At 36.5% G+C, this 27,589-nt stretch overlaps 2 protein-coding genes across 2 annotated transcripts in view; both read right to left on the bottom strand.

Moving 5' to 3' along the window:
• The window catches only part of Smp_126490 (PIM1 peptidase (S16 family)), a gene marked incomplete at its 3' end in the record, with an annotated part of 41,341 nt that extends 37,866 nt beyond the window's left edge, over positions 1-3,475 (bottom strand). Inside the window, exons 1-2 of the mRNA XM_018798768.1 lie at positions 3,419-3,475; positions 1,793-2,015 (exon numbers count right to left, since the gene is read on the bottom strand). Of these exons, the coding sequence (XP_018653677.1) occupies positions 1,793-1,954 (162 nt within the window). The 5' untranslated portion in view covers positions 1,955-2,015; positions 3,419-3,475. The remainder of the gene's footprint in view (positions 1-1,792; positions 2,016-3,418) is intronic.
• Positions 3,476-16,063: 12,588 nt separating this feature from the next.
• The window catches only part of Smp_126500 (putative tensin), a gene marked incomplete at both ends in the record, with an annotated part of 67,251 nt that continues 55,725 nt past the window's right edge, over positions 16,064-27,589 (bottom strand). The window contains 5 exons of the mRNA XM_018798767.1: positions 16,064-16,077; positions 18,519-18,563; positions 21,706-21,999; positions 23,157-23,282; positions 25,853-25,981. Of these exons, the coding sequence (XP_018653676.1) occupies positions 16,064-16,077; positions 18,519-18,563; positions 21,706-21,999; positions 23,157-23,282; positions 25,853-25,981 (608 nt within the window). The remainder of the gene's footprint in view (positions 16,078-18,518; positions 18,564-21,705; positions 22,000-23,156; positions 23,283-25,852; positions 25,982-27,589) is intronic.

Here is a 27,589-nt window from a genome sequence, read left to right as displayed (position 1 = left end):
TGATTACTGAAACTTAATAAAAAAAACAACTACAACAACTGTAAACCTATAATCCCACTATTATAATGGATATTTGAAACTCATTTACCTAATAGAGACTTATGTACTCGGCTTCGGAACATACTACCCAGCTATCCAGACCAACGTAGATAAGAATAGATTCAAACCTAGGGGCCCATTTAATGAAAGTCTAGTGCTTCAACTGCCCCACAACAATGGACATACAACGTACTGTAATAATTGTCTGGAATGGATGACTTTTAAAGAAAGAAACCAAATCAAATATGTATAGACGTGTTCACTTCGTTGGTTTTTGACACTATTTGTTGCTCCCAAAATGCATATATCATGACTACGAAATAGATTACAGACACAAGCAAAATTAAGCAAAGTCATTTGCCGGACTTAACATTCTCAGAAGTAATTTTCCTAACTTTGTGATCTCTTAATATACATAATCAGTCATCAGGATTATTTATTTATTTATTTGAACACAAATATTGGTACAAGTGGGTACCAGACATATATGCACCACACTTTTCATCAGGATATAGTCTAGCAGACCTAGTTAGATCTCATTTTTTTCCACAGTGTGCTTGGATTAGATTACGAAGGGTAGTTTAGGCACATATGCGAGGAAATTATAGGTTAAAAGATTATCCAACTGATACCCAGGGTAGTGCTTCAACAATAAACTAGGCATAAAAAGATTAATAACTAAAAGTAAGTACTTGTTAATTGTGATTATCCTTAAGTTTAGTTTTAGACATTAGTTAAAGTATAAGAAGTTTAGAAGAGTGAAATAAACCACAATATATGTAAATTAGGAGAGCTCTATTACATATTTAAATCAAAGTGGAAGTGAGCTAACTACATGTTAATCAAGAACATTTTATGTAATGCTGTAGTGAACGAAGACTGTGGGGAAAACCAAGTTATTGTTTGAAGGGAAATTATACGGTACCTTCGTAAAACATGAAAATCATACACTAGATACATTATTTGTACATCTTCCTTTAGTTATCCTTTACATACTTCATGATTCCTTGAATTCTACCGTTATATCGATTGTTCTCCGTTTCCGTTTCTCTTCTCTTCAATTCAATCTTATGATGGCTGATACTCAACCTCCGATTGGTGCTAGGCACTACTTATATCTGTCAGCATAAGTAGCGTACATCACAACAGTAAACAATTGTAAGTTGTTCTCGAGTTTTATTTACTATGATTTAACGGGAAGACAACCTAACAATGTAAATCCTAACGATTTGTACACTGGTGCATCTATGTGTATTCTGAGATGATAAAATGTGGACGCAAGTAAAGTGATTATTTTACAACTCTTACTACTTTGGATTGTGATAATTAATCTCCGGATATTGTTATTAACATGTAAATAACAAAACTAAGGATTTAAATGCTGTCCAATAGTACGGTGGACAATCAGCTGGATTATAACAATCGTCATTAGATTATTAAAACCACTTTGCTTTGGTAATATGAATAAAGTATTACGACGAAGCATAAATTTGTGTGTAGTGTCTTTAATTTAAATACTGGAAATAAATGTCCTAAAGTACAGACCAAAGGCTTTAGCTACTCAGATAACTACTATTTACAGGTTTGGTTTAGTAAACTTTGATGTTAAAATATGAAAGGTGTTAAAGATCCCTAATGATCACATCAAATATAAGCAAGGATAAAGAAAATCATACTTGCGAGAAACTAAACAATTCCACTGACTTTAAGTATACAAAGACATCCAGAAACACGAAATATATCAGAGTCTTACCTGAGACGGTGGTAATTTTAACATTGACGCGTCCATAAACTGACTCCGCTGTTCTCCAAAGTAAGCGATACAAGGTGCACATGTAAACTTTGAATGCTGAATATAGGAAAATTTTCCCAGTTTAAGAGCCCGTAAGCCATTTGTATAGCATTTTCTTAACATTTCCTTTCTAGCTAACTAATTGAATGTTTATGCGAGAGATATCAATCCTCCAAGAGTTAGCCTGCAAAGTAACAAGTGACGAGAACTCAGTTTAAGAAACGAATTCTATTGGTTCAAAGGATTAATTAAAATGAAATCTACTAATAGAGAACTAACATATATTTCTGACCCTTTAAACGAACATAGTATTTATAGTCACCAGGCTTGATGTGGCAATGAAATACAATGTATATAAAAGTATCAAAATATGGGTTACTTTCAATCCACGTTTTGTTTGTCATATAATCTAATCTTAGGTGGTTAGAAACGATCTCCAAGATGTTGTGAACTCCAATTTCGCGTAATTTGGTGCTTGTCGTTACGGGATATCTTAAATTTTGAGAAGACATGGTCCTCGTGCGGTTGAGACATGTGTTGCCCAGTCCCAAAAATACAGATGTTACTACTGACCTATCCTGGTGGTGATTGATTTGTCTTTTGTTTTCTCTAGGATAGATTTTTACACTAACTAGTCACTACTTAGTAACTATTGTTATATCTTAGTTTTTAGTGCTTGCCGGATTCGACAAACCAAGTTGCAGTGTGGCTATCAATTAATTCAACATGTTTGGGGAATCAAGTTTAACTAGTGGTTCTTAAGGTCGGTAATATTAACGATTGGCATGGTTATGCTACTGAGGAACCGCCCAGAAAACCTGTTTTTGTGAAAAAGGTGGTGTTTTGGTAGTTCAGCAACATAAATATGCCAGACTGATGGATTACACCACGTACTGTTATCATCCTTTGAGGAGACTTGACAAACGACTATCTGGTTTACATAGCAGTCCCGTTTCAGATTCGATTTATAAGTGATTGAAGAGACACTAATTAACCGCATTTTCGGAAGCAAAATATAAACCATGTATCTAGTTATCGACCTTCCCTTTTGATTAGTGAAACTACCAATATTTTGGAGAGTTAATCCGAAATGAGCTGATCGGTAACATAGAAACATGCAAACTACTGAAAGGAATTTCTGGGTTTGTAATGAACAGACACTATTTGAATGGAAACCTATGAGAAGTGAATCAAGGGTTTTCATTACGAATCAATACCACCTATAACGTGAAAATGTGATTTAATTATGTAGATGAATGAATTTTGCTTGGCCTGCTAACATTTATTTCATTGGTTAGGCCATAGATAAGTATCAGCCAACAGTACTGTTGGCTGACGTCTTACGTCTTACGATCGTAATAGCAGGATATAAAAGCATATGATGAATGTAGCGGACAGAGCTAGAGGATTGCAGAGGAAGCGCTAAAAAGACAGAATTGCCTAGAAAGAAGTGGTGGCATTCGCTAAAACTTATTTATATACTATATGACTAGTTGAGGTTTTAAAACAATTTCCCCAACCCAAAACTCCTAATTAAGTTTGGTCAAACGTTAAGGGTGAAGAATAATATATTCTCGAGGAACATACACCATATTGCATTACTAAGGCTAATAATCACAACAAATACTACAAGTAATAAGCATGTAGATAAAGGCATACCAACCTTGACAATACGAACCTCCCACTCTCAGCTCTCAAATGGTTCAAATGGTTGAGGACGGAATAGAAGAAGCTTTCGCTTAACGGGCTTCCGTGTCTGGTAGCAGTGGATCACCAATACCTCCAGGCAAGAACCTAGGTATATGAACGATAATAGAGGAAAAAAAAGAATTTGGTAAATCATAATAATATGTTATCCTTAGTCCTTAAGAATAAGTCAAGTTTCCTCTTAAAGGACTCCTGGGAGGTCGCTTGGACTAGCTCAGTCGGCAGCGAATTCCAGCACTTGACAACTCTAACGGAGTAGAAGTTGTGTCTGCAGTCTGTTCTGCTATGTAGGGTCTCCAATTTCTGGGTGTTACCTCTCAGGTTAGTGTTATGACTAAGCTTAAGAAGATATTTAAGGGGATGACCAGAAGTATTAAGGATACTATAAGTCATAAGAAGATCACCTCTAAGACGCCTGTACTCTAACGGGTAAAGGTTAAGTGATTTGAGGCGCTCTTCATAAGGTTTGAATTTGAGTCCCCGAACTGATTTCGTGGCTCGACGTTGTATACGTTCCAGAGTGTCCTTATCCTTTTGGAGGGAGGGAGGAAATACTATGTTTCCGTACTCTAAGTGGGAACGAATAAAACTGTTGAAGATTATATGGAAGGTTCTACCGTCAAACTGGCCAAAAATTCGCTTCAATGTTACCAGTGCAAGGTTTGCTTGAGAGGCGTTTTCGTCACAGTTCGCATACGATTTCAGGTCGTAGGGTACCAACACTTCTAAATCTTTTTCAACTTGGGAAACTTTTAGAGGGGAGTTACCTAAGTTATAACTATAGTCTGCAACATGTCTCAGATGGACTACCTTGCACTTTGAAGTGTTGAAGGTAAGTCCGTTGTCGTCTGCCCAACTTTGAAGTCGAAGAACTAGTATATCATTATGACTACGTATCTCTCTCCAAAGTTTCACATCATCAGCGAAAAGCAATAAGTCAGATGAAACTTGTTGAGGAAGATCGTTAATGTAAATCAAGAAGAGAAGAGGTCCTAGTATTGAGCCCTGGGGGATCCCACTAGGACATTCCATAGCCTGAGAGAGAGTGAAGTTAACCCTGACCTTAAAGTGTCGGTTTTCTAAATATGAAGAGAGCCAATCAATCAAAGGGGGTTTTATACCCAATCGTCCAAGCTTCTTGATAAGACATGCGTGGTTGACCCTATCAAAAGCTTTGGAGAAGTCCAGGTAGATGACGTCGACCTTCCCCTTGCGATCAAGGATGGTTGTCCATCTATCCACCGCAGTCAGCAGGTTGGTCATACAAGAATGACCTTTTCTGAAACCATGCTGTTGAGGCGAGAAGAACTTTGAGGATGATAAGTATTCTAGTATACCGTCGTATACTAGGGATTCCATAATTTTGGAAGGTATGGAGAGAAGGGCCACTGGTCGGTAGCTTGAGGGTTCACTGCATCGACCTCCTTTGAAAATTGGTGTGATGTGGGCCAGCTTCCATATTTCCGGTAGTTTGCCTCTGCTTAGCGAGTGTGCAAACATCACGCTAAGTGGTGTCGCCAGGATTGAAGCTGCTTCCCTCAATACAGCGGAATGAACCATATCCGGACCAGGAGAAGTGTCTTTTCTTAGGTGCTGCAGTTTACGGAGCACCAGGTCAGCACTCAGGTCCACTTCGTAAAGTCCTGTAGAGGTGCAGGTGAAGCCTTCGTCAGTATGGTTGATGTGGGTCAGCTGGAATGTCCGGGAGTATTGTTCAGCCAAAAGGTTAGCGGCATCACTGTCGTTATTGGTCGGGCCATTAGGACCAAGCAGTTGGGAAACTCCACTTTTGCCTTGTCGAAGAGAAGCTGCGTAACTGAATAAGCTTTTCGGATTGGAGACAAATTTATCGATAAGTTTGGTCTGGAACTGAAGCCTGTCTTCTCTTATTGCCTTTGTGCATATGTTCCTTATATGTTTGTATTGCCTGTACGCGCCGTTGTTATCAGTTCGTTTATATTCAGCCCAACAGTGCCTTTTGCGGCTTAGCAAACGACGGGTGCGGTTCTTGATGATTGGGGTTGCTTGTAGCTTTTTGGGACCATTTGAGGAACTGAATGCTCAGTAGCACATAAGATCGTGTGCAGTAAAAAATCCCAATGAGCATCCACTTCAAGTTGAGGGTGAACATCCCAATCCACCTGTTGTAGATAGTCCTGTAAAGCTAACACATTCAACCGTTTGAAGTTCCAGCGCTTGTTGCTGATAGGATATCGTAGCTCCGTTTTGCTGACAAAGCTGAATGATAGGACGGCGTGATCACTTTTCCCCAATACGCAATATCTCTAGGATTCAAATAGTCCAAACGATTGTGGACAGAATAGAAGAAGCTTTCGATTAATGGCCCTCCATATCTGGTAACAGTGGAACACCGGTACCTCTAGGCAGGAACCTAGATATAATAACGATGAGAGCCGGAAAGGAAAATAACATCGGTTAACCATAGTAAAATACCAACCAAGAATATGCCAAGTTTTCTCTTAAAGGACTTCTTGGAAGTCGATTGCACTGCCTCAGTCTCAGTGAATTCCAGTGTTTGACTGCTCTCAAGGGGTAGAAGGTATGTATATAGTCCGTTCTGCTGTGTTGTGTCTCCAGTTTCTGAATGTTAGTCCTAAGGTTTCCGTTGGAACGAAGCTTAAGTAGGTGTTTAAGAGGGTGTCTTGAAGTGTTTAGGACGTTGTAAGCCATAAGAAGGTCGCCTCTGAAACGCCTATACTGTAGTGGGTAAATGTTCAGTGATAGGAGGCGTTTTTCATAAGACTTGAAATCGAGTTCCCCAACTGATTTTGTGGCTAGCCGTTGGATGCGTTCCAGAGTGTCCTATCCTTTCGGAGTGAGGGAGTAAATATGATATATCTGTACTCCAAGTGTAGACGAATAAAACTTTTAAAGACTACGTAGAAAGTTCTTCCGTCGAACTGGCCCAAAATATGCTTCAATGTTACCAGTGCAAAGTTTGCTCGGAAGGCATTTTTGTCGCAGTTAGCGTAAGCCTTCAAATCGTAGGGTACTAACACTCCTTGATCTTTTTCAAGATGGGATACCTCTAGAGAGGAGTTACCTGAGTTTTTTCTGTAGTCTGCACTATGTCTCAGATGAACTGCTTTACACTTTGAAGTGGTGTCCGTTGTCATCTGCCTAACTTTGAAGTCGAGTGAGATCCTCCTGAGGTGCCAGTTTGTCGTCTTGTTTGCTCACCTCCCTCGAAAGTTTCACATCGTCAGCAAAAAGCAATAAGCCATAAAATACCTGCTGTGGACGGTCGCTTATATAAATCAAGGGAAGAACAGTTCCTAGTACTGAACTCTGAGGGACCACACTAAGACATCCCATAGCCTGAGAGAAGAAAAAAAAGCATTGGTAAATTGTATTCCTTAGACTTATGAATATGTCAAGTTTCTTCTTAAAGAGCTTCTCAGAAGTCTTTTGAGCTGGATCATCTGGTAAAGAATTCCAGCATTTGACTACTCGTAAAGACTCAAAGGTGTGTTTACTGTACCTTCTCCTATGTTGTACTTCTAATTTATGGGTGTTGCACCTGAAGTTTGTGTTGGGAGTGGGCAGAAATAGACCCTTAAGAGTATGATCACGAGTGTGAACGATTTTATAAGTCATTTGAGGGTCACCTTTGAGACTCTCATACTGGAATGAGTAAACGTTCAGTGGTTTGAGGCGCTCTTCATAAGGCTTGAATTGGAGTCCCCGATTTGATTTCCTGGTTAGCTGTTCGGTAGGTTCCAATGTTTTGTTATCCTTTCGAAATGACAAAAGTGACACTGTATCTCCATGCTCTAGATGAATCCGAATAAGACTGTCAAAGATTAAGTGAAAAGTTCTGCCGTCGAACAGGCTGAAATCGTGCTTCAACGTTTTCAGTGCTACGTTTGTTCGAAAGATATTTTTATCTCCGTTGGCGTAAGACTTTGTCATAGGATACCAACACTTCTAGATCGTTTCGAACTTGGATACCTCTATAGGGAAGTTACTTTATTTGTAGTCGCAGTTCATAATATGTCTTAGACTGCTTTACACTCTGAAGTTTTAAAGGTAAGTCCGTTTTTATTCGCCCAAATTTGGAGTCGATTCAGGTTCTCCTGAAGCTACATCTTATCATCTTGATTTCAAACTTCTCTTCAAAGTCTCACACCGTTGGCGTATAGTAAGTTGGATGATATTTTCTGAGTATGGTCATTCATATAAATTAGAAAAAGTAGCCCTTGTACTGGAGCGTGAGGGACCACTCTAGGACATTTCGTAACCTGAGAATTGGTTTACCCTGACTTTAAAGTATCGACCATTTGGATACGAAGATAATCAATCAGTTAATGATTACTTTATACCTAGCTGTGTTGAACCTACTGATGAGATTTATATGATTGATATAATTATGGGGATTTGTGCAGATTGTAGTATGTTCACAGTTAAATTCACGAAACTTATGTTTATTGCTTCTCAGTTTCATTGGTGGTCTACCTTAGATCGACTTGTGAATTCAGCTGTGAAACTACATGTGAAACTACATTGAGAAGTCAAGATATATGATATAAACCTTCTCCTTGCAATCAAGGATGCTTGTCCATCTCTCCAACGTGGGTAGCAGGTTGATTATAAAGGAGTGACCTTTTCTGAAACCGTGCTGTTGGGGTTGAAAGAATTTATGGATAGTAAGTAGTCACTTAGACCGTCACATATCAGGGATTCCATAGTTTTGGGGAGTACTTAGATAAGTGCAACTGGCCTGTAGCATGAAGATTCGCTGCGTCAATCTCCTTTGAAAATTGGTGTAACGTGATTCAACTTCCAATTTTCCGGTACTGTGCTTCGGTTTATCGAATATAAGAGCACTACGCTAGGTGGTTTAACTAAAAGTGAAGCTTTTTCCCTTACTATTGTAGAATGAACCACGTCTGGGCTAAAAGAATTGTCTTTGTTTAGACACTACCGTTTCTGCTACACCAAGTCGGGTTCACTTCTGAGGGTCTTGTTGAGTTGCAGATGAAGTTCTTGTCGATGTACTTAATAAGATACAGCCGAAAGTTTTAAAAGTACCCTTCTCCTTAAAGGTCGGCGTCGCCACTGTCGTTGTCAGTTGAGCTGTCAGGATTTAACATTTGAGAAGCTACTGTTTTGGCTTACTGAAGGCAGACTGCATGGTGGAATAAGCTTTTCGGATTGGAGACAACGTTACAGATCAGTTTTGTCTGATACTAAAGAATGCCTTCCCTCATTTGACTAGTGCATTGATTCTCTGCTTTTTAAAATGCACATACGTGCTGTCTTCATGAGTTCGTATGTATTCCTCATGGTAGTGCCTTTGCATCTTAACATTCGAAGAGTGCGATTCTTCATGACTTCACATTGCTTGTAAATTTTGCAGACCGTTCCGGAGCAGAGAGCTTTGTAGCACATAAGATCGTGTTCAGTAAGAAGTCCCAATGAACGTCCACATCATGTTGAGAGTGAGATTCTCAGTCCACTTGCTGTAGATTGTCCTGTAAAGTTGACACATGCAACCGTTCTCAATTCCAACACCTGTCGTTAGTCAGATGTTTTAGCTCAGTTTTGCCGATAAAATTAGTCTATGATGGCTTATTCACTTTTGCCGAATGGAGTCAGTATTGTGAAGTTGTTAATCAGGAATTCTGTGTTGGTAAATATACAATCTTAGCGAGACAGTGCCTGACTAATTCTCCAGAGAGATTCTAACTTCACATTTTCAAATAATCCGAGATCATCATTTATGTTGAAGAACCGAGTTTCAGTAGAAATGTCACCTCCAATTTACTTGTGTTCAGCAAAGTTGACTTTAGGACAATTGAATCCTCTACAATCAGGTTATGAGTGTAGCCGAGACAAGTAAGACTAGATTTTGACTCCATCGGACTTTATAAGTGACAGTGTAAAACAGCGTTTTTTTGAAATATATATCTGTTTGTTTATGACCGATATCTACGTTATTGTCAAACATAAACAAAGAAGGTTGAGCGGCCAAATGTTTGACTACATCTCTCATCTTAAGGTTATAAGCAGACGTGGTTAAATGAAAACTAAATGATGAGGTTAAAATAATAATTACCTGTAATAGAACCAATGTTTTGAGTATTGCTTGTATAATTTTCATTCCGTTACCTATTAGTTTGTTGATTTTATCTAGCCATATTCGTCTTTGCTCACATTGCTCGTGAATTAAGGCAATATCGAGGCAATCCGCCCAGGATGCACATATACCAATAAGAGATTGATCAATTACAGTCCTAAACATCAATCAGAAGATTCAAGTATACAATATCAAACGAATCTAAAACAACATTTTGATTGTAGTTTCTGAAGACTGAATGAAGTCATGTACACAATTGGTCTGATTGAAAACAGTAAAACTAATAATGACCTTTTATTGTTATGTATTTCACTTGACATGTACTGAAACTATGATTCTTATTCAATTTATGCAAATAACAATGTGTGTCTGTGTATGTGTATGTGTTTGACCTTATTAAACTAAACACATAAGCAACCCCTGAATTTTTGAATAATCTCATACTTCGAACTGTCTACATTCCAATCATATTCTACACAAATGATTGATTTTTATGGTATTTCGTTAATAAATACCCTTTATTCAATAGTGAATATTAGAAAGCTCTATCTTAGTCAACACTTTATTCAGACAGAATGAACTTACTACTCATAAGTGGAAAGTAATCAGTAGTATATCATTACTAATCAATAAATGTTACAATAACATATATACAATACTACTTAAATTGCTTTATAGTAATGTGTAAAACAAGATTATTCTTATTCATTAAACTGATTGATATTAAAAGCAGTTATCAATGGATAGTATTGAGATAAGTCTACTTTATATCACTAATTGAATTATTTCATTCCAATTTAGTGACTGATTGTCTTGGTGGTATTGTGGGGTGTGCTACAGATGTCAACAGATATAAGTAGTATGTATCACTAATCGAAAATGAAATTCCTGAAGCCAGAAGGTCAAGAAGATCAAAGAAGGGAGAATAAGAACAGAGAATGATTGACGTGGAAACTAAAGAACAATGAAGTCTGAGACAATTGATTGACATTTTGCAAATGAATTATTTTCTGTATGGTTTTCAGATTTTACCACTAATGTTCCGTAATCATATATTCCAATACATTTGAGTTAGTTTCCTACGGGATGGAGTCGCTAACCCCATGCCAAACCCTCTTCCTTTATCCGGGCTTGGGACCAGCAGTAGCCTTCAGAGGAGCTACAGGCGAAGTTGATGCTGTTTTAAAATGTTTAACGCAGAGATCCAGCAATTCTACCTAAAAATGGTTGATTTAACAGCTTGTATTGATTCTATATTGTTGAAAATGTTGAAAATGTAAATTCATCCAAATCCGGAGCCGATCTAAGTCCAATATCTATTAAAAGGCTGAAAGTAATAAACTGTTGTTTCGTCATAATATAGGGTTTATTGGTAGTGCGAATCTATGACTTTGCAATCGAGAACTGAACTCAGGACCTCCAGTTTAGTGCGTAAATACCTAACTTCTGAACAGGGAGGGATTTAATGCTGTACAAGTCTAACTTCAATCAATTTGCGATATTGTGCCACCATCTTCCATTTGCTCTGGTGCTTAGCTCTCTCTCATCCGACACAGTTTGAGGACATTCTAGGTTCGATAGTTTGTAGGAGAGTTGAAGATGCGCATCAGTGAGAAGTACTATGCTAGGACGAAACAATCGTCCAGTGCTTTCACTTTTTCAACGGTTATCTAATTTAGATTGGTTTGTAACTTCAATAATATTCAAAAATTTGCATAACCTCGATACAGATATTATAAAATCAATCTATTCTTTAAAGAAATGAACGTATCATTATAAACGTATAAGTGTTATTATAATTGAAGTTTGCTCCGTTTTAGACAAAATTCAATATCCATGAAGTTAGGAAGTAGTCGATTAGTTCTTCATAAAGTGTATCGTAAAATTGGTCTGAACTCTTTATTATTTCTGAAGTGTCAGTGAGAAATTATGACTGATCAAGGAGATATGTGCCACTGGTAATATTCGATGATCTTCACATTAATATCACAAACTGACTGGAATTGAAAACATTGATCATTGAATTTCTATTCAGCCGTTCGAATGATGACATAATCAAAGTGTCTCAAAACCAAATGAATCGCCTTAATTAAATAATTAATTACCTAGAGTTTCCATATTTTCATTTGAATTGTATGTAGTAGTAACCATAATGAGAATAAACATTAGCATACTCTAGATAAGTGGATTATTTATTTATTTATTTAAACACATAAATATTGGTAAAAGGAGGCATCAGATATATATGCGTCACACAAATCTCATTTGATTTGTGTGAGGGCTGAGATACTGTCCAGGTGCCCAAACTGAAGTAGGTGGATTTCTTCGGGGGTCACACCTGGAGCCTTCGACCTAAAGGTATGATCTACAAGGCAGTGGGGCATCGTTAGGAGGTGCAGTCCCATGGTAGTCGGTGACCAACGATTGATTCATACTCCATTTGTTCCCTTAGGATACTGGAGCCAGCCCATGTGCATCATTGGTTTGGAATGAGGGTTTTCCAACTCCTCTAGGTGAACTTTCCGTATCCATCAAACCGGTTAAAGCGCCGGACATTCGGTTTTTGTCCTCTCAATTTAGTAGACAGCACCCCCACTTTCTGTGTCTACCAGCCCGGTTTAAGCCCTCCTCAGATATTCGCTTTCGTCAGTCAGTAGGACGTCCCTGTCAGTCGTTATATGCATATGGCCATTGTTTATTACAGTGAACCATTTATCGAACTCCTATTCACTGTTACCATGATACAATTTATTCTATGACATAGATATCTTCCCGTACCAATGTGTGAAAGTTTGCTTTACTTGAATAGTTTCATTATTTTCTAAACGTAAACAATCAAATACTTTTGTTAATTAACGATATTAATAGACATAGTCATGTGTTACCTTATCATTTACGGTACCTTATTTCCATTTGTTTATGTTAATTCATTTCAAGGACATTGTTTTCTTTTTTTGTTTGTACTTTTGATAGTGTAATGGATGCTTAATAATCTTATGATGATAACATTAGCTATTCCGGATAATATAATGATGTCAGTTTTACGTTATAAGAATAAAACACAACTTCATTTGTAAATGACCTTCTCTTTCTATGTAATTACTTAATAGGTAGGTTTAGAAAAATCTTTGTTTTACAACACATCGGTCCCGGGATGAACATCAACAAGACTGGGACATCCAGCTGAGGAGTCTCAAATAGGACGAAACGCGCGTCCTCGATTCCACTTCTAGCTACTATCCATCTTTACCTAAAATGTAAAGATAGTTCTACTGTATGAGGCGGAAGCTTGAAGAACTACGAAAGCCATCATCCAGAAGATACAAGTGGTTATTAACAGTTGTCTACGCAAAATTCTTTGGATCCGTTGATCAGACATTATCATCAACAACCTACTGTGGGAGAGAACAAGCCAGATTTCAGTGGAGGATGAAATCAAGAAGAAGCACTGGAAGTGGATAGGACACACATTGAGGAAAGCACTCAACTGAGTCACAAGGCAAGCCCTCACATGGAATCCCCAAGGCCAAAGGAGAAGAGGAAGACCTAAAAACACATTACGCCGTGAAATAGAGACAGATATGAGAAGAATGAACAACAATTGGATAGAACTAGAAAGGAAGGTCCAGGACAGAGTGGGTTGGAGAATGCTGGTCGTAGGCCATTGGGAGTAACAGGCGTAAGAAGTAAGTAGTATATAGTAGGTACTTTAGTAGATACATCAATTGTCTCAGACTTCATTGTTTTTTCGTTTCAATATCAATCATTCTCTTTGTTCTCTTAATAAGATGCTTTATAATTTTGTATTCAAGTACATTCGATTGTTTCCACTTGTGTTCGCTTACACTACAGTATTTGTCAATCTATAAGAACACATGATGTTGTAAATATACGATACCTCCGGTATGGCTAGTCTATTACGTATAAAATTGTAACTAAATATGAGTTTGTTGTTTCATTGAAGATTAACATTTACAACTAACTTTTCAATATTCTGAATTAGAGAAAGTAATTCCTAACATCATTATGAAGTGTAGTGTGAGATACTTATATCTTCATAAGTAGTATATAATGGTGGTCAGGCATAGAAAGTATTTCAGTAAAAGATGGAGAAGCAAAGAACGGAACCTGAAAGCAATCGGTATGAAAATGCATAAACAATGAAATCAGAGACGATGGACTGATAGTTGCAAAAGAAACAGTCAAGATTGAGACAATTGATTAATAGTATACAAATTAGCTATTTACTGTATGATTGTCAAATTTTAATGAGATATTCCGTCCCCACTCGTTTTCTTGGTCACTAAGTAATTACCTTTAAGGTTCACAGAACATTGAACATTGGTTTTAACCTACTATCAAACTTATCAGTAGTAGACACATATATGATCTAACTAAGTAATAAACCTAGATCTTGTGAATACCTTTCATCAACACTATTCAGTCTACAGTTTATAATCCCCCCTTCTTTAACATTGTAGGATAATAATCATTCGTAGTTACTAACAAATGATTGTTTCCATGTAAACATAACCCTAACCCCCCCCCAAAAAAATTAACCCAATAATTACTATTAATTAATATTGTTTAAAACAATATGATATAGATTTGTACAAAAAAATTTAAATTCGTTCATTTATAGCTAAAGCAATTTGAATTCAAGCAACAACAAAAACAAATGAAAGAAGATATTGGTTTGTTCTTCTTTTTTTTGAAGTACATAAATGAGTAGTATATTTCATGCTTGGAAACTGTTTATATATGTGTATGTATATATGTATGTAGTTTAGCTTAATGTTTCAGCTTTCATGATAGTGAGTATGTCTTTGTGTGTGGGGGTGTGTGTGCGTGTGTGTGTGTGTGTGTATGAGAGATAGAGAGAGAACAGTATATATGCTTTATAAGTAAATAAGTAGTCAAAAATATTTTGATAAATATTTGTTCACTTAAACCAGTAACCCCTCAAAAAAGGTAGAGATTAAACAAACATAAATATAAATATAACTATCACTTAAGCAACCCATATCTATATATTTATATATATATATAGTCCTTAGAAAAAAAGATTTATAGGCTTCTATAGAAAAACATCATTACATCAACTGACTTATTATCATTATTACTTATAGAAAATTAAGTAATATATATCAATCAAGTTCAATTATAGAATAAAACTATTCACTGAATAGATATTTATCATTTAAATAGAAAACTTAAGAAAGGACTACCATAGAAGAAGAAGAAGACGACGACGACGAAAAAGAAGAAGAAGGTAACCCGTGAAGTAAACACTACTTTGTATCATTTCAGTAGTAAGCAAATGTAAGTAATGATAGGAAGGAGAAGAAAGAGAAGAACCAGTTTTGTTTAAATAAACTAACACTACTCAAGGTCAATTGAATAAATTCTTTAAAACAAATAAATAAGAAATATATTAATTATTGAACATCATTCTTTTTTTTGTTTTACTGTTTCATTTATGATTTAAATTAAAAAAAGTAGAAGAATTCAAATTATGAAACGATTAATAATCAATAAATAAATCAATAAATAAACAAATAGAAGCAGATATATAGAATAAATAATAAATTGTATATAAGTAGTATCATAAGTAGTATTGTTAGTAGTGGCGGTGGTTTTAAAATGAAATAATTCATTATCCATTGTATAGGATGTATGTATATATGAGTGATAAATGTAAAAGTAAGAAATAGATATATCTATATATATATATATATAAATCGAAAGTGTTTTTCTCTTTTTTTCTTTTTTTTTATAAAAGAAGAAGAAATAATTTTATTCGAAATTTATTGATTTTTTTTGTTGTCAAGAAAAAGAAAAGAAAAGAAAAAAATTGAGAATAAAGAAAAAGGTATGAAACGAAATTTGAAAAAACAAAAAAAATAATAAAGAAATATCATTTAATGAATGAAAACATTGCTTCAATGGATTCATTCATTCATCATGATCATCATCATCAGCAGTAGCAGCAGAGGCATCATCCTCATGATGATGATCATCATTGTGTTACTTTCAATAAGATAGGAAGGTGATGATGATGATGATCATCATCATCCTATGGATATGAATTGTTTCCATGTTAAATATAAGTTAATCATATAATGAAAGTTTATCTCTTTTTTGATAAAGATAAGAAGAAATGAAATTGAAAAGGAACTTTATATTCATCATTGTTGAAGTTCGAGATCCTTCATTATATGTAGAGATAGAACATTACATGAAGAAGAAGAAGAAGACGAATTGTATAATACTATAGATAGTATTGATAAAGATCAATTAATCCCTTAAATTAGGAAATATAGTATTAATGAAACGTACTAAATTTAAAGCTGAATGATTATGATCAATTTCACAAAATACATAAACAACATTTTCATGTAACCAAAAACGTTGTTTACGTGCAACTAATGCCAATATTCTATAATGTAAATAAGAAAAAGGAAAAAAAATAGATGAGAGAAAAGAAAACAAATAAAACAAATATAGTCATGTTTGAAAGCGTGAGTTAATTGAAGCTAGACCATCATGGAAAACGTGGAAGCACTGGACGGATGTTTCGTCCTATTATGGGACTCCTCGATGGCAGTGCACGTCCACGATCCCGCACTTGCGAGATTCGAACCCAGGACCTACCAATCTCTCGCCGGAGCAACTTATCAAACCTCGTTTGTATTGCACAGGGGCAATAACTATAGTAACTAAGGCCCGTACACGTCGGTTTTCGAAGAATGAGTCATTTGATTTAGTCATCTTCTCGTCTGCTTAGAAGTATATCTAGGACGGGAAATTGGTCGTTCTTCTCCTCTTCGCATAAGAGACTGATGTGGTCCGACATGGACGGGTCAATACCTTGGTTACTATAGTTATTGCCTTGTGAAATACAAACGGGGTTTAATAAGGTGTCTATTTAATAGGCTTGATGGTATTTGCACAAACGATGGTATTGATGATGATAACGAATAGATCTATTTTGAACATGTACCAAAATGGTTACAGAAACAAATAGAATCAAATGATCGAATAAGAGTAGAGGATGAACATCCATCATCCTCTATTACCAAACATGGAATCGAAACAGATCAGTAAATTGATCTTAACTCGGCTTTTGTGATGTTTTATAAAAGTGTAAAAGAATGTATACTAAGATTTATTGAAGCCTCAGCCAGACGAAAATTCAAACCTACTTCGTGTATTCAAAAATGATTTGTTCTCACCTTAAATCTACTCTGATAATATTAGCTTATTACCCAGAGTGTTTAAGTTTCAAATTGTGTTCACAATATTTTTATTATTACCATTATTCTTGTCATCTCGTGCCCCCATTAGGAGTCAGCTGAGGAGTCCCACAATAGGACGAAACGGTCTCCCAGTGCTTCCAGGTTATCCATGGTGGTCTAGCTTCAATTGACTCATGATCTCAACTTTTAAAAATTACTACAATATCCACAAAACCCTTCTGATATTATTCAACATATGCTCACCAGTGAATGGCTTCAAGAGGTATTTCATGGAGTTCTAGTAAGAAGCAGTGACAAGTGGAGTTCAACCGGTTTTGTTTAGAGGTAGTAACTCATTGAGGACAATGGTGGATGTGTCGCTCAATTTCTTGGATCGGTTGAAGTTAGACATTAACACCATTGGATGCCGACCGGCTCAGTGGTCTACAGGTTATGTGCTCACGCACGAGATTGATAGGCCCTGGGTTCGAATCTCGTGAGGCGTGACCGTAGATGCACACTGCTGAGGAGTCCCACAAAAGGACGAAACAGCCGTCCAATGCCTCCAGGTTTTCCATGGTGGTCTAGCTTCAAATCATTCATGATCTCAACTATTAAAATTACTATAATATCTACAAAACCCCTTCTGATGTTATATATAAATGTTTTTAACAAGTATATGTGTAATCAGATTGTTCGAAATGTATTGCGTTAATATATCACATTGTTCTGATAATCTTCGTATTTTTATTACACTATTGAAGATCTATTTTATTAAAAAGGGTTTTCTTATGAAGAATATAGTAATTTCATAGTTGAATTCATGAGTTGATTAAAGCTAGACCACCATAGAAAACTTGGAAGCATTAGACGACCGTCGTGTCGTAGCATCGAGCTTCTTAGAAATGTTCATCTAGGATCTCTCACATAGGACCTTTGGTTTCGCGTACGAATGCTTAACCTCTAGACTACTGACCTAGCATCTGATAGTGTTAATGTCTAACTTCAATCGATCCATGGTCTTGCGTAATCCTTTTATTCATTGTTTGAGGTAGATAACTGTCTCACATTCAACACGGATTGAACTCTACTGGTCACGTCTTTCCACTAAAACTCCAAAAAATTCATCTTCAAGCTGGTTACTAATGAGCACATGATTGTTATCAGGGTGGAGATCTCCAGTAATTATTGAATGATGGATTAAAATAAACGGGTACACAGATCGAAGCAATTGGTTTTATTATGGGGCCACACTTGAAGCCTTCAAACTGATGATCTGCCCCACAAGTCAGATGAGCAACGTTAGGAGATGAAGTCTCATGGTAGTCGGTGACCAACAATAGGTTCATACACCATTTGCTTGTTCAGGATCCTGGAGCCCATATGCACCATTGGTTTGAAATGAGAGTTTTCCAACTCTCCTAGATGGATCCTCCGTATCTACTAAGGCCATTAAAGACCCAGACATTCGCTTTCTGTCCACTTGATTTCATAAAAACACCCGTTGTGCGAGAAGGTAGTGAGTAGGACTTTCCTGACAGTGGCCATGAGAAAGCATTTTAAAAACAAATTCAATATTTATGACATGATTATTAGCCATATTTTATAAATAAACAGAATAATTTTGAAAAAAATGACTTACTTTGAACCATACATTCCTTTAGATCGTAATTCAGCATCATTAAATCTGTAAGCGAAATCCATAGAAGTAAAATGCAATTAAACAGTATTTGTAAGTTCACTTAAGAGTGGTAATTTTGATGATAATAATAGTAATATTAATGACACGATACAAACTTGTTCGTCAGTATAGAGTTGTGGAAATTGTCTAGTGCCGATTGATACCATGAATAGATCAATGTTAGACCTGCATTAAAAACCTAGAAGCATAGGATGATGGAGTTCAATCCATGTCGGGTGTGAAACAGTTATTCACCTCAGACAATGGGTGAAGGGCTGTGCAAGATCATGGATCGATTGAAATTAGTTATTAACATGATGGAATGCCAGCTCAGTGATCTAGAGCTTAAGCATTCGCTTGCAGGATCGTGGATGAACACTGCTGAGGAGTCACATATAAGGACAAGATGGTCTTCTAGTGCTTCCGGATTTTTAATGGTGGTCTTAGATTGATCCATTCATAAACTTGTTTGTCAGTAATTTCAACTATAACAAGTGGCATTATTAGAGTTTGATGCCTACATTATTGGGAAAAAAATACACTCGATATTGTAACATTGTTATTTGAAAGCGATTGAACTTTCCAATAATAGTTGATAAGTAATGTAACTCATCAGTTTAATGGATAATCCGATGAACATTTAACATGAAAGCTATTAGGTGCAAATACCCCTGTAAACTTCAGTATTAGAAGCAAAAAAGCATCCATTCGATGATAGGCAATGATGGATAATGGCAAGCAGTGGAATCCAGTTTGATGCACATTTCGTCCTATTCGGGACTCGTCAGCTGGATGTACCTGCATCTCAGAGTTAATGTTCACTCTGGGACTCGAACCCAATACCATTCGCTTTCAACGCCATCGCGTTATCTACTTAGCTACTGAGTCCTGATAGCCACCTACTTGTGCAATGGGGTGAAGTTTAAATTCACTTGATGTTGTTTACTTGTATCTTCCCATTGTTATTAAGGACTATAATTGATCAGTCTCTTGTTGGCATATGTACATCCTGTAAGGACTACCTGACAGTTACATCATCTGAATCGTTTTAAATTACAAATTAAATTTTACAAAACTTACTCTCGATTTTCTGGATCTAATCCACACCATAATAAATTATTAGGTTTAATAGTTTTTCTCCAATACGGCACGTTTATATTTTTCAGTAAATGTAATACCATCATGTGGTATCACTTTAATATGTACTTCACATCGTTTTGGTAAACCATCTGAATATGTTTGTGCTAAACTTAGAATTTTTCCAATTCCACGAATTGCTGCATTCATATTTTCAAGACGATGTACTTCAACAGAACCAAGGTATAACATATCTGTACCTGAAAGTATACCAAAAAAAATTTACTTAGTTTAATCTAATGAAATTTATATTCTACTAAATGTCTTTATGATAATTTTATATAGTTGAGATCATGAATCAATTGAAGGTAGACAACCATGGAAAACCTCAAAGCACTGGACCCCCGTTTCGTCCTAGTATGGTACTCCTCAGTAGTGCGCATCCACGATCCCGCCTCGCAAGATTCCAACTCAGGACGCGAGCGCTTAACCTCTAGACCACTGAGCCGGTCGGCATCCAATGGTGTTAATGTCTAACTTCAACCGATCCAAGAAATTGAGCGACACATCCACCATTGTCCTCAATGAGTTACTACCTCTAAACAAAACCGGTTGAACTCCACTTGTCACTGCTTCTTACTAGAACTCCAGGAAATACCTGCTGGATCCAGTCACTGGTGAGCATATGTTGATTAATATAAAATTATACTATCAAAGTAATTTCATTTGTATAAATGTAGCTTTAGTTATGTAACGTGACAAAGTCTAACTGAAATATTATTTTCTAATAACTTGCTTCAAAATGAGTTCTCAAAGTTCTGTTGAGAAAGTCTGACTGATTAAGTTGAACTATCTTGGGAATGAGATATAGATCATAGATAATATTAGACAATCGTTGGGCTATATCGTGAATTCGTTGAAATGTGTGCAAACGATTGTTATCTAGCTCAGCGGTTTAAATATATTGAGAGATATGAACATCTTGGTTTAGGATTTTGGTGGAGTTGTGGTGGTCTACTTTTACGTTGTCGTACATTGCTTACTTACTTAAATACTGACGTTTGTTACCCCTCACGGAGGAGCATAAGCCGCCCACCAGCATTCTCCATCCAACCTGGTCCTGAGCAATCCTTTACAGTTGTTCAAGGTTGCTATTCATCCTTTGCATATATGCATCCAATTCTCGATGCATTATGTTTTTTGGACTACCTATTTTCCGTTTCCATTCAGGATTCCAAGAGAGTGCTTTCCTCGTGATGCAGTTTGATGATTTCCGAAATATATGTCCTATCTACTTCCAACGTCTTTTCTTAATTTCCTCTTCAGCTAGAAGCTGGTTTGTTCTCTCCTACAGTACACTGCTGATGGTATCCAACCAGCGGAAATTCAGTATCTTGAGTAGACAATTGTTTATAAATATTTATACTTCTTTGATAATGGTTGTAGTAGTTCTCCAAGTTTCAGTTCCGTACAGTAGAACTGTCTTGAAGTTCGTATTGAAGATTGTGATATTGATATTAGCTGACAGTTGTTCTGAGTTGCATATGTTTCCCGTATATAGGAATGCTTTTCTTGTTTTGTCAATCCTTACCTTTACGTGTGCATCAGATCTTCGTTTTTCATCTATGATACTGACCAAGTACGTGAAAAATTCCAATTCTTCGAGAGCTTCTCCATCAAGTGTGTTTGCGTTGATCTTCTCCGTGCTGGATTTGAGGATGTTGCTTTTTCCTTTGTGTGTGTTCAGGTCCAGTGCTGCAGAGACTAGTGCTACACTGGTTGTCTCGACCTTCATTCGTTGATGTGTACAAGATAGAAGCGCTAGGTCATCTGCGAAGTTCAAATCATCTGGTTGCATCCAACGTGTCCATTGGATTCCTTTCAGATGTGGAGGTCTTCATAATCCAGCCGACCATCAGAAGAAAGATAAAGGAGGAGACTACGCAGCCTTGTCTAGTGGTAGTGCTACATTAGAACGACATAACTGTTCGATAAACTTTAGTTTATCAGTTCAAATGAAACTGATTATATCCTACATACATCTGAAGACTCAAAAACAATAAAGTCTTACTCATTGTGTTAGTAGTTGGTAATATTGTTTGTAATGAAGGTTCTAATCCATAAACTGTTTGTTCATTAACAAGAGTTCTTTGTTGATTGAATAATGTTTGATTTGTAAATAATGGAAGACGTAGTGTACATGGTAATGCACCTTGTTTATGAATATGATAATGAACAAAAGCTGCTAAACTTGGAAATGTTGGATCACTAGAAAAACCACGTAAATGTACTCCATTACCACGACCATCATGCATAGGAACTGTACCAATTAGAAAATGACGTACCCATTCAGATTGAATATCATCTGTAAAGAAAAAAATATATGGTAATGAATACAAGTAATCTTAACCTACAGGTTAGTACATAATTCCAAGGTTTAATCTTCCATATATTTATATATATATTTCATTTTAAGATCAACATGGTGGCAACACCATGTTTGAGATGCAGACGTTCAGCATCGTGTATTCGGGTACAGTGATGATAATTCAATTAGTGTCACAATCTTGAAGCATCGAATTCGGTGGCTTGGACATGTCCTACAAATGTCGTCCCAAAGAATTCCACATCGTGCATTATTCGCTGACTCTAGGACTAGTTGGAAAAAGCGGAAAGGTAATCAGTGTATGATATGTTGTTATGATATGAAAGAAAGTTGTACAGAATTGGCTTCTGTTGGTTCTTCACATCTCCCTGGTTGGAGTTCTAGAGATGGTGCAACACAGTGGCTGGCGATGTTATCAGATATGGCTGAGAATAGATTGTACTTGTACGATTCGAAACTATTTTCTGTCAATTTAATAGTCTTAGACTCAACTAAACAGATTGCAACTTATCTTTCTCAAACAACGAAACTACTTAATAACAATTTAACATAAATAATTTTAAATTCACTTGCTACTGTTTGGTTGAATCTTCCCATTGACGTTTAGTACTGCAATTGATCAGTCTCTTATGGGCCATATGTGCATCGTGTGCGGACTGCCTTGATATTGCCTGAAGTCACAAGCATAATAAGCAAAGATGGAAACGCGCGTCAAACTGGATTCCACTGCTAGCCACTATCCATCTTTGCTTATAAAGCTTGTAACTTAAAGCAACACACACAGTATGCACATATGGTCAATAAGAGACTGATCAATTACAGTCCTAAACGTCAATGGGAAGATACAAGTAAAAAACACCAAGTGAATTTAAACTTCACTCCATTGAGCAAGCAGGTGGCTATCAGGAATCAGTAGCTAAGTAGATAACTCAATGGCGTTTGAAACGAACGGTACTGTGATTCGAGTCCCAGAATGAACATCAACTCTGAGATGAAGGTACATCCAGCTGACGAGTCCCAAATAGAACGAAACGCGCGTCAAACTGGATCCCACTGTTACCCACTATCCATTTTTGCTTATAATTAAATTTTATTATATCAAAAGGGAAATTATTATATATCAATGAATAACTAACCTTTATTCGATATTATTCTTGGTGAACTTGGTGGAATTTTCAATGCTAATCCAAAACTATCAGCATATGTATTACTATTACGAATAACAAAACTTCCTGGTTCTTTATCACGTAATAATGCAATAACTAAAATAAAGTATGATTAAGATGAATGAAAACACAACTTTAACATAACTAATCCATACTGAATACACATTCCATAGATATTGATAAGTTCATTTCAACGAGACTATAAGTTATGAATGAGACAATCAGATGAGTTTGAAGGATTTCAAGGTCATGGCGCCAATTTCAGTACCCGATGCTCAGGTACAACCAGTTTAGAGAGGGTGTTTAAAGAAGGCTTTATAAGTGAGCGATTACAACAGATGGGATTGTGGTAATCAAATGACTTATGAAACTTGTGCAGACTACCATGATGATGTTGTCTTTCGATATAATATATGTTAAAGGAACAAGTCTGTTAGAATAAGAACATTTTTTCTCTGAATCCAAATTGAGACTAAGGAAAAATTATGATAATTGTTGCGAAATGGATAATAAAAGTACCAGTGACACTGGCTGCAACATTTGCAGATGTTACTGAGGGTTCTACTGTTGACCGGTATGAGTACAGTAGAAATATATGCTCAGTGAAAGTGACAAGATTACCCATGTCGTAAGCGAAAGTCTGGAGTAACAGTTGTTAGAAAACAAAGATTCAACAAAGGTCGTGATGTTATCATGGATTTAGAGGTCGACTATGATGGAATCGAATGGGTGAGTTCCTCTTTTGTGTACATTACGATTTCGGAACCTCTGAACTGCTTTCTAACTTTGACAAGTTTTTGGACCATATAAAGGAAGTGTACCTACTGTTTTCTGATTGGTTAATATTTTTCAGGGTCATTTAAGATTCGTTCAAAGGTCGTCCATAAACTATAGTGTCGCCACTTCTCAGTCCTCTGAGAAATATTCTACTTTTAAAACCAAAGACGAAAACAGAAAGTTGGTGTTAAAAATTCTTATCATAATAGTCACTCGAATGAGTGATCTTCCAATTGTGAAACATGATTATAGATTGTAATTGTCTAGAATGATCTTGAAGATTTTTGAAAGAACTTTGATTAATCGAAGTATTTTCAAAGGTCTCTTGGTTTCTGATGACTTTTGCATGGAATTTATAAGAAGTTCTAACAAATATAAACATTAAATTCACTTAGTATTGTTTGTTTGAATCTTTCCATTGAATAAACCCATTGCACAAGCAAGTGGCTATAAGGACTCATTAGCTGAGTGGATAACGCAATGGTGTTTGAAGAGAAAGGTACTGGGTTTGAGTCCCAGAGTGGACATCAACTCTGAGATGCAGTACATTTAGCTGACGAGTCCCAAATGGGACAAAACACGCGCCAAACTGGATTCCACTGCTAGCCATTATCCATCTTTGCTTACAATTATACATATTAGTTATAAATTCATTCCTACATCTTTCAAAAATCATTTTGGCTTGGTAACTAATTCCATGCAGTTCTTTAAATGATAAGAATAAAATTAAAGCTAAATATTATTGTAGTGAATGAGATTACCTAGTGAGGACAACCAAATGTATTTCAGCACGAATCTACAGAACATCTAAGAACCATACAGTAAATACTTCATTTACAAAATGTCAATCAATCGTCTCAAACTTCATTGTTCCTTCATTTCCACACCGATCATTCTCTATAACCCTTCTCTTCTATTCCATCTTCTTAACCTTCTTCTGCCAGCTATTTCACTTACGACTGATGATACATACTACTTATATCTGTCAATATCAGTAGCATATACCACATTATCACTGTCTGTTTAGATTAGTCAATTTTATTTTATGATCAAACTGTAATTTCTTAAAATATGAAGAAACAGATATCTACTCTAGTATACTGATTTAAACTCTGTCGCTTCCTGTAACAGTCATCTAAAGTTTGATTCCAGCAAGCTGTTAAAGAAGAGAGTCAATCATATTAATGATAATCTTCTGGAAACATATCTGAAGGAATTAGATGATGGCGATGTTAACATGAATCTGGTATTCGAAGGAAAACTTCATCACCCTAAGTATGCGGATGACATTGTCCTACAGTGGAATGTTCTATAGGCTGTCCAATGTTTAGTTAGTCAATTAGTGTCCATTCATGTGATATACACTTTAGACTTCCAAACACAAAGAATAAAAGAAAGGAATACGTTTCCATTTTTTTGAATTCTTTGCTCAGAATAATCCACTACTGACTGTAGACCATCACTCATAACCTAAACAGTCAGTTCAAAAATATTGATCAATAAGTGATAAATGTAAAATTATATTGGACTACTGAAGTACACTTGAATGATCTATATTAACACATTTACGATATATGAGATCCATTTTGTTGTGAGAAAAATATACACCAGAGAAAGATCAATATTCGTTTATGTAACCAAACTATTTTTCCATATCATCGACATCTAGTCGATGGAGAATCCTGATGAGCGGCTCATGCTCCTCCATGTGAGGTAAAAAGCGTAAGTAAGTAAGAAAGTAGTATTAGTAGAAACCCTTGTTACCCCTCGTGAAGGAGCATAGGTCGCACACCAGTACTCTTCATCCAACTCTGTTTTGAGCAAAGTAAGTAAATATCTGATGTCATTTACTATTAATTAAACACATAATCAAATATGAATAAACATACCATCAGGACGTGAAATTCCTGGTAAATACCAATATTTAGAAGTATCAAGAACTTGACGCATTCCTACTGTATCACCATCTACAATATCAACACCAATATTTGTTCCAGATAAACTTCCATTTGGTGAGACTGAAATTTGATATAAATATAAATATAAATACAACAATGATATTAATAAGGATAGATTTGATGGAAGTTATTTTGATCTGTAGATGGAATGTGTCAAAAATTTATCGCGATTCGGTAAAAGCTCGAAATGTATACCATTGGTTGAGAACCCAGTGTTCAAATGTTTAAAAATTAGTTATTAGAAGAGGTTTTGTGGAGATTTCAGTAACTTTATAGTTGAAATCATGAGTCAATTAAAGATAGATCACCATGGAAAACCTCGAAGCATTGGACAGCTGTTTCGTTTTGTTGTGGGACTCCTCAACAGTGGGATCCACTATCCCGCGTCGTGAGATTCGAACGCAGGACCTATCAGTCTCGCGCACGAGCGCTTAACCTTTAGACCACTGAGTCAGTCGGCATCCAATCGTGTTAATGTCTAACTTCACCCAGTCCACGAAGTTGACCAACCGTTCACTATTGTCTTCAGTGTGTTGATATCTTACAACAGACCTGGTTGAACTCCACTGGTCTCATTAGAACTCCAGGATTGTGGATGCGCACTGCTGAGGAGTCCCACAACAGGACGAAACGGCAGTCGAGTGCTTCCAGGTTTTTCATGGTGGTCTAGCTTCGATTGACTCATGATTTCAACTATAAACATTAGTTATTAGACCAGAATGACCTCGAATTCGGTCTTTAATAGAATCGTTAATAGAAACTATTGAAGAATTCTTTTCTAGGATTAAGTATTTCCAAAGTGTTCCCTGACATTCGATAATATCATAAACGAATTCAGAACGTCAAGAGTACCGTTCCACATTGTTAAAGACGATCTTATTACTAAACTACCAGCTCAGAGTTCTAGTAAGGTGCTGTAACTCTCAATCTTGAAACACATACAACTAGTGAGATTAATGAAGGTCTCACAATATCATAAAATGATCACTATTTATAAATATAAACCACTGAATGTTAACCAAGTCATTTACAGATTAAGTGTTGACTAACAGTCCTAAAGAGTTCATGGGTTCAATGAACTGAAATTGGTCCATAACCGTTACTGCTACCTTGACGTGGTGGTCGGGATTGCCTATCGTGATGAACCAATCGAGCTATACTGGCTGCAAAAATCGTTCCTCAAGGTCCTACCATGCCAGACAGGTCAGTTGAAGAGCGGTAAGACTAAAAGCAACAAACCCAAGGTCCGAAGGCGAAGTCATACTGCTGACTGTACAGAGGTGTAACAGCAGTAAGGTGTTTCCTTCAGACAACTAGCATGACAGCGATGCTGCCTTCCCACAAGGAGGGATGGGGTTAGAAAAGGTCGACCATAAAAATGTACACCTCGCCTTATTCCACGGATTTCCGTCTCCGGCGGTAAGGTCATTTGAAGAACGGAGCTAACACAAAAACTACCCATAAAAAGGTCATGTGTGACCGACCTCAAGCAGTTGTCCCTTGTGCACTGCGGTCACGCTCTCAGGTCATTAAGACCACTTCTAACCCAATTTGCTTTTCAGGTGCCTCTAGAAGAACCTTTCCACGGTGTGGGCAACCGGGAAGTGATAACTGCCTTCATACCTCTAACAGCACTCAAGACCACTATCTCAGAGAATGACAACAATA

The sequence above is a fragment of the Schistosoma mansoni genome, chromosome 7 (assembly GCF_000237925.1).
Source record: "Schistosoma mansoni strain Puerto Rico chromosome 7, complete genome".
NCBI classification, from domain to species: domain Eukaryota; kingdom Metazoa; phylum Platyhelminthes; class Trematoda; order Strigeidida; family Schistosomatidae; genus Schistosoma; species Schistosoma mansoni.
Note: the sequence above shows the minus strand (reverse complement) of the source record. Positions and strands in the feature narration are given on the sequence as shown.